The 12,721-nt window shown below is 30.5% G+C and overlaps 1 protein-coding gene across 1 annotated transcript; it reads left to right on the forward strand.

The window, feature by feature from the left end:
- Positions 1-4,230: 4,230 nt before the first annotated feature.
- Positions 4,231-12,082, forward strand: LOC134688105 (thrombospondin-2-like). Its single transcript, XM_063548575.1, has 7 exons — positions 4,231-4,242; positions 5,071-5,182; positions 5,625-5,801; positions 6,695-6,865; positions 7,102-7,272; positions 8,340-8,453; positions 11,973-12,082. The coding sequence occupies exons 1-7, from the start codon at positions 4,231-4,233 to the stop codon at positions 12,080-12,082; spliced, it is 867 nt and encodes a 288-aa protein (XP_063404645.1).
- The last annotated feature ends 639 nt before the right edge of the window (positions 12,083-12,721 follow it).

The following is a 12,721-nucleotide window of genomic DNA, read 5'->3' on the forward strand; positions in this document are numbered from 1 at the left end:
TATTTCAAGTATTCATTTCTTAAATAATGAAGAGTAAGCATGGACAAATATCCAATTGTTCAAAAAATTTGAAAAAATTAAACAAAAGCTCTGTTACTCGACTTTTGACGATGTGAATTTAAGAATGGATGCAATTTGGGTACTCCTCATTTCAGAATCATTGATGGTTTGGAGGTTAGTTAAGACCAATTTTTCTATGATTCCATATGGATTGAAAATCAAATTGGTGTACCTATATAATAAAGAAGGATAGGGCTACAATTCACACACCTAATTAAATGGGCATTCAAAAAATCAACATGTGAATATATATGTTCAAACTCTTTTAGGTCATTTTTTAGTAGCAATAAACGAAAAAAACTATGTTGATTGGAGATGCTTTGATACTATATATATGCCCTTGAATTTTTACTAGATAACATTTTTGTTCGCTTTGGGGAGTCCGTATATCGTCAGATTATCGGAATTCCGATGGCGACTAACTGTGCACCACTTGTTGCGGACCTCTTTTTGTATTGTTATGAGTTACAATTTATGACAAAAATAAGCAAAGACCCAGCAAAACAACATCTGATAAACAAATTTAATAATGCTTTTAGATATTTGGATGATATTTTGGCTCTCAATAATGACGACTTCAGTATGTATATTAATGAAATTTATCCTGCTGAACTTACTTTAAATAAAGCTAATACTAACAATGACCACTGCCCTTTCCTCGACCTTGATATCTTTATCACTAACGGAAAGCTGAATAATAAAATTTATGATAAAAGGGATGATTTTTCATTTCCTATCGTTAATTATCCGTTTTTAGATGGTGACGTTCCCTTGTCACCATCTTACGGTGTTTATATATCTCAACTTGTACGATTCGCTCGTGTATGTAACAATGTTTTAGATTTTAACGAGAGAAATTTATGTATTACTGAAAAATTATTACACCAGGGTTTTCGATATCACAAACTAGTCACAACATTTACTAAATATTATCATCGGTATAAAGACTTCATTCGTAAATATAGCTCAACATGCAGACTTCTTATACGTTCAGAAATAAAAAATAAATACATAATTCGTTTTTAAGATAGACACAGTTAACATTATTTGTCATGAGTATCATTATTGAGTACAAAAGTCATTTTGATCGAGTTTAAAGGACTGCATATACTGATTAACCTATCATAGAAAATATAAAAAAAATCACACTGAGTACATATTTTGTAATCTTAACTCGTTCTAAATATTGAGTCATGTTTTAGTCAAGATATACAAAACCAACAAAAGATTTTTATAAATATATCTTCCTGTTTTTTTTTTACAAATTAGTTATAGTGTGGATACTTTACAATGTAAGAACATGAATTCGCCATGAGTATAATTATTGAGTACAAAAGTCAATCTGATCGTTTTTGGTAAACACAAATACTTGTTTTAAAAAGTTAAAACATGGTGTGTTTATCAAATAAAAGGTAAAATAACAAAAATACTCAACTCCGAGGAAAATTCAAAATGGAAAGTCTCTAATCAAATGGCAAAATGAATTGATGAAACACATCAAACGATTCGACAACAACTGTCAAATTGCTTTTCAGAAATCGCGATTACTCTAATATCAGTACACTGTTTTTTTTTATTTTTTCAAAGTATTCTTTTATTCATGTCTGCAAGAAAGTTCATGCACTTTCTATAGTTTTTGCAGGTCTTTCTTATTTTGTGCTGTAACACCAGCGTCCTAGGTTAGATTGCGAGTTCAAAGGTCAAAGAAATGCAGTGAGTTTTTTAATTATTTTGAATTGTATGACATACCTTCATGATTGTTTTTCTAATAGATTACTGTGGTTTTGTTTCTTGCTGAAGGTCCTACGAGTGTTTATAATTGTGTAAACACCTGTATACCACACCTCCTAATTGTTTATCCCGAGTATACATATAATATAGACACAATTTTGTTCCGCAAAATATAAACTATTTGTGCCGAATTGCTTCATAAGAATAAAAGGTTGATTTGAAAATTGACAAAAACCCATTTTAATGTCCATTGTCGAATTCTTAAGACAACCTTGATTCAATAAAAGTTGATGATCTGTATTTCATTTGTCTTAAAGGATATGTATTTGACATGTACAAAGTAACAGTATTAGTATCAATAACAAGTTAAAATATATTTGGTAGATTTTTTTCTGTTGAAGTATCTGCTACGTAAATTGTGAATGATTTTTTTCCTTTTTGACAAGAATACACCAACACACATACAATATGAAAGCGTCGTTAGAAAATTCACGTTTTTCCATTAATATCCCTTTTGTCATATTTCAAAATTTTGTCTAGTGAAATTTCAAATATACGGAACATGTTATTGACGTTGTTATATTAAAGACGTTAACTGGTCTTATGTTAAGTTAGACTACAGAGCCTCAGTCAACTAGGGAATTATCTAGACGAGAAGTCACAGTACAAATTTTACATCAAAATAGATAATTTTAATGAAAATATCATGGATTTTGTAATCAAAAGAAGCAGCAATTCAACATCGTTGGCATATGAGATTTACATCTTTCCGGTAATTAAGATATTACTAAAATTGTAAATTGATAAAAATTTTGGAATGACTGTCCGTGTTTTTTTAATCGAATATAACCAGTTGATTACCGTCTTTCTTGTGGTGTCCCCATTCGACGTACATGTTTACTTAGTTTTGATAAGTTTCCAAAATCTTGCATTTTACTTGCGCAAACAGATATCCAAATTATCTTTGTTCAAGAGTGCAAATCTTAGTTAAACGTAAACAAATCCTTGTAACTTTTGCATGTTAAGAATTAATAAAAGAAGGAACACATGATCACAATCTTATCGCCAATAATCTGTTTTGTACCTGCTGTGTTATTTAAATAATAATAATAAGATTTAAATTAACAGAAAGGCTAGTACATTAATTAAAAAAAGGTTTGCGTGGCAAAGTCAAAATGAAGTGTTTTCCTAAAGCCACTGATTCAAACTGAAATCTATATTAATATTTATGTTTGAGTTTTGAAATAAAATTCAGTCTTTGCATATGAGGAATAATTTTATCTTAGTTTAACATTCAATACGAACTGTTAAAGGCAGGAAATAATGCCAAAACTGCTGGTTATAAATAAATTTATACCACCTCACCTCAACTATCCTCTTCATGCCAGTTGGCATTTAAGACTTCAAAACTTTTATTCTGCTTAATATAATTTTGAATGATTTTATGTAATGACTGTTTGGAAGTAAACCAGAGAAAGTTAAAATTTGTTTGAGACTTAGATCAATGGAAGGGATACTAAAACATAACTTCAAGAAGTAAAACTTACAAGTATTTACATATATTTTCATGTGCAACCAATGCGTGCAAATGTAACCAATTCGTGCGCAAATACATAATGATTTTTTCGCATAAATAGATTTTGATAATCGCGCAAATGTAATACATCATTAAAATCCAATGTATACTTATTTTAAACTAAAGGCAAAGGATACGCCATAAATGATTTTTTTTGCAAGTAAGATATATATTAACGTATACGCTAATGATGTATTGCGCTATACACAATTTTAGAATACATGTAATGCAGAGAGAAAAGGAAATTATGTAATTAATATTAAGTAGTTTACGCTTATGAAAATCAACTATAAGATCTAGATAAAAGGATAAAACATTTCACTTTTTTTTCTAAAATGACAACTGAAAATTTAAGGTTATTTGAAATTTGAGATGGCATGTTACATGACTAACGTTTCAGAACTGTTCTTTATTCAAAACTAATCAAAGTTTCAAATTTGGTAAGCACAAGTAGAATAGTGATTATATAAATATAACGAGTACAAGGTTTTTTCAAATATTAGTTCTATAGATACGATCTAAACAGCTTTAATTAACTCTCTAAAGGTGATTAGAAAACAAAATATAAAGAAAAAAACACTTGTGTTTACTCTCGTGAGCTATTCCTGGAACTCTTTATTACCTAAAACTAACAAATAACAGCAAAACTACTTGTAGTTTGTCGATCACCTGATCATTGCCAATAGATACATTTGTACATGTGATTTTATAACATATCTTAAACGAGATTTTTAACTTTAGCACAACTACACGTTTTCAAAATGAAGACACATTTATTTCGCACTAGCATTTTACTTGTCTTCTTAGCCGTTGAAGGTGAGTATAAGTAATTCTTACAAGAATTGGTATACACATTTATCGATATGCACTTAAAGGTATATCTATATACACATTCTGATTACCAATTTTTCTTTTGATACAAGTATAAAACTTACAAAAACAAGTACTGTTCTATTCTGATATACATAAATAATTTGATATATGCACAACATTACTAAATAATATGCAAATCATATTCAGCTTTCAAAAAAAAAGTTATTATTCCTGTTACCAAATAAGTTGCAAAGTTCACATTTAGCAAAGTGAACATAAGCGTAAGTGGAGATGATTGAAGACTAAGAAATAGAGGTTGAACAATTATTAAAATCAAGTTAAAAGAAGATACACATTGCATTCATACGTTTAGAATGAATTATTTCACGAAAAGATCATTACAAAGAATTTTCTTTGTAGAACATAATCATATTATTAGGAGATGTTTATGTTACTGTGTAAAGGTCTTCTTTAAAAAAAAATTTAAAGCTTCGAGTTTTTGTTATATATCAAACTTTTAATGTTCACGTTCTTTTTATTTTACTGAATCTAAATGCATATACAATGAAATTGGTGTTTTTCTTAGACAAATACACTTGTAATAACTGTAATCATATATCCTACTGAATCCATTATTCATATTAAAAAAACAAAAGTGGCCAGTTATTAAATAATTATTTAAATATGTATTTGCAACACACAATAATGAAATTGTCCAAGTTACATCCTAATAACTAGAAAATGAATCAAAACAGTATTCAATTGCACTTGTTTTAACTACATCAAATACATTTTTAAACAGAATTTTTGAATTAAACGACTTATCTGGAAAAAAATATTAGATCACTAATTACGGTTCGTGTAATGATTCTTAACATATCTGGTAATAGCTGAAGGATGCACTGAACTATCAGGTTGGACAGTCTGGGGTTCCTGCACGAGATCGTGTGCCACAGGAACAAGGACACGGAGTAGGGAATGCTGCACCGGTTTTTGGAGTTGGTGCGGCACGACAACAAAAGAATACAGTTCATCATATTGTAATACGCAATGTTGTGCAGGTACTTATAATTTTTATCTATTTCAAATATTTCTTTTATTGACTTTCTAAACCTTTGATCTCGAGCGTCATTGATTGAATTTGTTATAAAACAAGAAGATAGTGTTGTGAGCATACACATGCTGTATTTTTCTAGCACTGAATCGGTGCCTCTACAGTTCTTGATGGTATCATCAATGTGGTTGTGAGCGCTGTAGTATTGGTTTTTAATGGTAAATTCTTGTGTTTTTTTTTATGAAATTGTCATATGATTCTCATTTTAAAATGACATTTGCTGTTTTATTTATGGTCTTTGAGATTTTTATGTTCTAAAACGGTTACTTATTCCAGCAACACATCAAATGTGTTCTCGGATTATTATCATACTATTTTCACAATTTTCAGTACATGGTTCATGGAGCTCATATGATCCATGGAATAACTGTCCAGTTACCTGTGGTGGTACTTCTAATAACCAGCACAGATCCAGATACTGTAACAAACCACAACCATCGTGTGGAGGTTCTACATGTTCTGGTACCTCAAAGCAGTATCAGATATGTAATTCATCTCCTTGTCCAGGTAATGTGTTTTTAATATTATACATATTTATATTGATAAAGTTTTAATTTCAGTATATAACTTGAATCAATTAGTTTATGTGAAAGATTTTTGCTGATTTAGATTCAAAAATGATCCGATTCAAGCTTAAATATGAAAATCTACCAAATATGCCTAAAAATGTCACTTTTCAGATGGTTTTTGTCCAAAATGAAAAAGGGCCGCAACCGTGTTCATCCTCAACCTTTATATATGTTATGTATTATCATCAAATACAACTTACGTTTCAATATGAAGGATGAACACGAATGCAGCCACTTTCGTTTTACACGAAAATCGTCTAAAATTTAACTAAAATGCTGGAATTATGAAGATTTCAATAATTTAGCATGACTTAATGGTGCTAGGACCCGGTATAAGTACATTGTATTGTCAAAAACAGCCCAGATTTATGTAGCAGAAGCATTCTACTGTTCAATAAATACCTAAAAGATTACATTTTAACAATTGTATAAAACTGCTATATTTTTGGGCCAAAAAGGGGACTTACTGGACCTACTCCTTTGAAATATACAAACACAACCTATGCAGCAGTATCTTCTGTAGGAATTGCATTCTACTAATTTAAGGAAGGTTGTAAAAGGGGCAGTTGACGAACCCAGGTCTTTGGCTATAAAGTGTCTGCTCTTACCAAATATTGACGTGAAAAGGAGGGTTATGGGTAAATGTATAACTTGCAAAGATCAATAATCAAACTAAAAACCAATTACGATTAACTGACGAAGTAGTCTAACGACAGACACGGTAGTATGAGCACAAACGATAACTTATTTAAAATTTAAATTTCAAAGGGGCATATTTTTTGCAATACAAATGTGGTAAACGAATGTTATTTCGTATCTCAATTTTCACAGTTGACGGTCAATGGAGTGAATGGTCCAGTTATGGGTCGTGTCCAGTGACCTGTGGGAGTGGAGCTCATTCCAGATATAGAACATGCAACAACCCCTCCCCTGCCAATGGCGGTGCATCGTGTAAAGGATTAGACACGGAATATACTATGTGCTGGAGTGGAGAATGTCCTGGTTAGTTTTAAACGCATGGTTCATTATTTAGTTTAGTTTCTATTTTAATAATAATAACAAAATCCTTTGAAATCCGTTCAGCGTCTTTTTTGTTGTTTCAGCCCTATGCACTTGAACCAAAAGAACAAATGAGAACAAATTTCATCTGAAAAATTAAAAAGTCAAATATTGATTATCATTTGAAGTGTATAGATAAATAGTTTATAGGGTTTAATGACATCTTTCAATATTGACAGTTCACGGCGGATGGAGTGAATGGTCAAAGTTTAGTGCATGTCCTGTGACTTGTGGAGGTGGTACGAACACACGGACGAGAACATGTGATAATCCTACTCCAGAACATGGAGGAAATAATTGCGTGGGTGCGAGCAGTGAAAATGGAGTTTGCAATACTCAGGCTTGTCCAGGTATTTTTGAAAGAACGCATATATCATAAAAAAACATATATATAAAATCATACCCTATTCTAACCAGAAAACAATGAAAAACATACCCTGTTCTAAAAAATAAAATAAAAAAATACCCTGTTCTATACAGGCTCAGAAAAACAATAAATCTTAGAAAATCTTGCGAATATATAATCAAGTGAAATTGGAAAATTAATTGGAAAATTTGACCATGGCAGCTGTTATGTATCTTGAAATATTTACCTGTAAATCAGTCCATCAGTGCCGCTGTAAAATCAACGTTTAATTTCGATAGGTAGTATAGATTTACCTTTTTGCGCATATACCTTTGTGTTCGGTATTTTCGTTAATTCTGTTTCTGTGTGTGTGTTTTTTTTCATGATGTCTAATGTTATAGATACAAATAAACTAATCCAAAATAATTAATTTGTAAGTAAGAAAAACATAGAACAGAATTTAGAATTACAGAAATGCAGGGTTCCAAATTAAAAACTGAAAAGTTTTAATTAAAAAGAAGCTACATACTAATCATTTAAAAATCATATTGTTCGACAATAGGAACTTTTAGAATAATGCTTCATTTCAGATTATTGCGGATCCAAACCTTGTGAAAACGGTGCGTCATGTGCAAATATTCACTACGGTTATAAGTGCACTTGTATTGAAGGATTCCAAGGAAACAACTGTGAAATAGGTATGTTTTATTTATCTGAGTTTAAAGAGTTCTGTAGAACAATAATATGAATGGAGACCGTCCTTTATGTTTGCTATTCCACAAATTATTTTTAACTTGGAAAGAGTTTTGATTTTGAAATAAAGCATTCATCATGATTGTTTTCTTTGTGGATCTAAAAAAAAGTATTTGTGATTTACAGAATTTTTACACGTTTATATTTAAAGAAATGTTTTATGATTTGTGAGTTTTGTCATGGGTTCTACAATAGAACTAAACAAAGTATTACTGTCATTTGTTCACCGAAATGTAAATGAAATGTTGCCTTAAGATGGCCGCTAAAAAAGCTTTAAAGTATGTTTTTCAATCAGCGCACGATCCACTTTTATTACAGATATTGATGATTGTATCTCTGTTGACTGTCTTCATGGTGGAAAGTGTGTAGATAAACTGAATGCTTACAGTTGTGAATGTGTTCCAGGATTCGCTGGTCATCATTGTGAACTAGGTAAAAAAAAGATTAACTATGACTCTATTTGCTATAAATAAAACAATTAATATTTCTTTTTTTCAAATATGTCTGTGGTAAATCAAAGATAAACCAGTGTATTATGAACTTCAATAAGATATTTATAATCTAAATAGTTATAATGTATCTAGTCAGACAATCAAGTTCACGTTTGCATTTTTTACGAAACCTTCATTTTCCTCCTGTATATTTCGTTTTGAGTAGAGTGATTGTATTAATATCTCGTTCTGAGATTAAATGTTCCGTACAAACACCTGTTTTAAGACATTATACACACTTATTGTCTTTTGTATAGCCATAGTCCATAAAGTCAAATACTCCTTGAAGGTTATGAATATGTACATTGCATACTTAGTGTTTCGTCGTTGTCAATGTGGTTTATAAGTGTTTCTCGTTTTTCGGGTTGTTCCTTTAAAGATTAAAAGTTAGTTTTTCTGTTTAATTTGTTTTACACTAATAGCTTGATAATACTTTAGATATAAATGACTAACAGAGTCGAAATAAGGTGAATTATCGGTCAAATCCTATACCGTATAGTAATTTATAGATGGCTCCAACATGAAATTTATAAAATATTTGAGAGAAAAAAACAATAATATAAGTGTACAACAAATTCAACTATTATTTAAACTTTGTACTTTCGTTTTTCTGGCTTTCAAAAGTTTTTCATCAGATCGTCACTGTTTAGTCTTGTTTAGATGAAACGCGCGCCTGGCTTATTAAATTTAAACGTGGCATCATTTGTTAGCTATTATTCGTGTGTTTCTCTGTCCTTAATGTTCCCCCATATATCTGTATCGTAGTCCAATCATGTAATGTTGTCATCTTAATGTTACATTTAACATTGCCATAATAGCGGGAGGTTTGCGAGACACAAAACCAAGTTCAAAATGTCCTGTACCAATCATTGTTGAATTATAGTTCGTCTCTGTGTGTGTTACATTTCCATGTTGTTTTCTGTTGTGTCGTAGTTCTCCTCTCATATTCGATGTGTTTCCCTCAGTTTACGTGTGTGTGCATAGGCTGTGTTTTCTTATTGGCACTCATGCCACAACTTCTTATTTATATACACAAAAATGTATAATAGGCATTGCATACATATATCGTCATTTGTAGAGTAAACTAAAAATTACATCAAGAATTGGTACTGAATACATTTACTCTCATTAAAAAATTGTTTGAATCGAGCTTTTGTGTACACAAGTTGTCATGTATTGTATGCACAAATCGTTTTTAGTTCTTAGTATCGGCTTTGTATACACAAATAATGATGACAATACTGCTTATTTTTATGATTCTACATATATGTTTTACATGGATAAATAAAATCGTCTTGTGTTCTTTGCATTGCATACACGATTCATGTAAGTAAATAAAGTATATCAAGCTTTCTCCGTTTGCAATTTATCATTTTTGCCACTTCTTTCTCCAAAATAAAGTCATTTTCGTCTATAACAATATTTTAACGTCACTGTTAATTTTTGAACCGCCACGTTTTCCTCTTAGGTCATGTAGGTACTGATATAGTCGTCAATAAATTTTGTTTGTGCATATACCAATTAAAGATCATATTGTTCAGGTCAGTTGATTGTTGTCTACTAAAACTGATACTCGTTGATTGTCATTTTGTTCGTTATAATCTTTCAGTTGGTTTGTGTTTCCATGCCGTTGTCTGTCATATATTACTATTCGATATAAGTTTTCCACATTTAAGAAGACTTTTGGTATTTATATAGAAAAGAAAGAATATTTATACAAATTTACGACACAAATCCGTTGATGAACAGCAAAATCAACAAAACGAAGAGGAATAATGCTTTTTTTCTCTCACTTAAAGTGTATGAGGACTTAAACACGAACCGAAAGACTCTAGCCATGCTGACCTATTTGCAAATTCAAATTTTAGACAATCCCTAGTACCGGTCTTTGCAAACTGACGATATGTGAATTGAAGAATTAAGCAATGCAGAAGTATCTATGAAATAAATCTGGCAAACAAAACAAACATGTTCTGTCGTGATAAGCCGGACTATCACAATGAACCGATAAAAATATACAAACATTTAGACAACCACGAGGCGAATCCAGATGAATGGTATATAACTTCGCAGGATACAAAGCATATAGTGCAATAATGCAGTTTTGTTTATATTATCGTTCGATGCCCTTATAAATGATAGTCTCATTGAGAATTATATCATATAAACTTATTTGTATAGTTAACACAAACGCGTTATGATAATTCGCGTTGTATTCACTGCCAGTGCCTGAATGCCTTGGACGAACATGGAGGTTGAATCGGAAGTTTCGAAGAAAACAAGTTTTTATTGTTTATCACAGCTCTAAAATATATACGCCAGTCCATTACAGCTGTATGGGCTTTACAGTAAGAAAGGTATGTATTTATCTATAGAATTCAGAAACTGTCATGTATCATTAATACATTTAAAAATTGTATCGGAGAAATTTTCTTACTTTTTAAGTTAAAACATCAATTATGTAAATTACGCATGCACTCTTGTCCTTTTTATATTCCCCATGAAACATTTATATAAATATATGTTAATGATATGCAATAGCGAAGTTGTGATATGTTGCCAGTAATTTTATACCTATGAGTTAGAATGTTCCTCCGGTATATTTCGCCTCTTTTCTTTAATAAATATCCCGTTTGTTGATTGTTTTATTTCAAATTTACAAATATGGATCAATAAATTTGCAACAAAACCAAAACATGTTATTATATAAATAAACAAGCCTAGATACTTTAAATTCGTTTCGTCTTGAAAGATGCACATTTTCTCTGCTTTCAAAATGTTTTTGTTTGAAGATGTCCTGGTTTTCTTTGAAATATCCTACATCATATATATTATAAATAAAGATGAGGCTTTACATCATACAGCTAATTGATTTGACTTCGTTATTTTAATAGTATAAATGTACCAAGTCAGGAAAATGACAGTTCTTGTCCATTCGTTTTTGATGCGTTTTGTTATTTGATTTTGCCATGTGATTATGGACTTTCCGAATTGATTTTCCTTTAAATTCGGTATATATTGTGATTTTACTTTTTTTTTGTATCTGTACAACTTAGAAGGGAGTTGTTCAATATTACTGAAATGAATGAATAGATGAGTTATAATTCTGAATGTAAACTTTCCGTTACTACCGATTAGGTGTAATGTATTCTCACTATGAATAATTCATATATTTTGGCTACTGGAACCCAGTTATGATCAAATAGAATAATATGGTTGTTTAAGGTGCTTACGTGTTAAAACATGATGGATATATAAACAACTATCAAAGAAGCTTTAATAAAACAAAGTTTAGACCAGCATTTGTTTAGGGAAATACATGTTCAAAGTCAAGAATATAGCATTTGTTATCGATTCGTTCTGTTGGTAGATACAGTTTGATTTTGTCAATAATATGGACTTCCTCTTTTGGAAATAAGTTTGGAGTGTTATAGTGTTTCTTTACTTTGATAATTTCCAGGGTTCTTTGATCGTCTTTTTGACTTTGTATCATTGAATACTTCAAATAAATCTTGCGATAGGTTTGTCTCTCATAGTAAAGTTCAACTTGGAAATCAACAAGGAGACTAGCATCGATATTAAACCAAAAGTGGTGATTTCAATTCAAATACTATGCACTTTTCAATTTTACAATTTTACAAAAACCTGACAAATGTAATATGGTCAATCTTATAAGAAACTAATTTATCTACAACTCGTGTACTGATAGTAATGTAAAGATTAAATATAACTGTCTTTTGTTTTTTGTAAAATTGCCTATTACTTTCCCTCTATCTAACCTTCATATAATAGTGCAAATAATTGAACGTACACAAGTACTTGTTAATCTTGCGTGCTGAAAATTAATAAAAAAGAGAACACATAATTGTTATTTTCCAATCATTAAGCCCTTTTGTACTTACTGGGATATTTGATTGATAATGGGTCTTTAAAAAATAGAATGTATAAATTAAAAAGAGAAATTGCCATTTCTAATTATATAGAATAACAAAAAAACAACAACAATAACAAAATGCGTCTAATTGTACATAACAGATTAAATCAACGAAACAAATAAGTTGCACTGACTCTATTTTGAGTTATGCTTATTGCATTAGAATTAGGTCAGTTTAACAAAATGTCTTTGTTTATCTTTTGCTATTCACGAACTATTTCGAACAATACACATAAGTACAAATGAAAACACCATTTTCGTAAAACTTTCGATCA

This window comes from Mytilus trossulus, chromosome 10, assembly GCF_036588685.1.
Source record: "Mytilus trossulus isolate FHL-02 chromosome 10, PNRI_Mtr1.1.1.hap1, whole genome shotgun sequence".
Taxonomy (NCBI): Eukaryota; Metazoa; Mollusca; class Bivalvia; order Mytilida; family Mytilidae; genus Mytilus; species Mytilus trossulus.

Excerpts from the sequence above, each read along its gene's own strand:
- LOC134688105 (XM_063548575.1), top strand. Across the intron at positions 5,183-5,624 it reads TGCACCGGTTTTTGGAGTTG|TACATGGTTCATGGAGCTCA; the intron begins GTGCGGCACGAC and ends CACAATTTTCAG. Across the intron at positions 7,273-8,339 it reads CAATACTCAGGCTTGTCCAG|ATATTGATGATTGTATCTCT; the intron begins GTATTTTTGAAA and ends CTTTTATTACAG.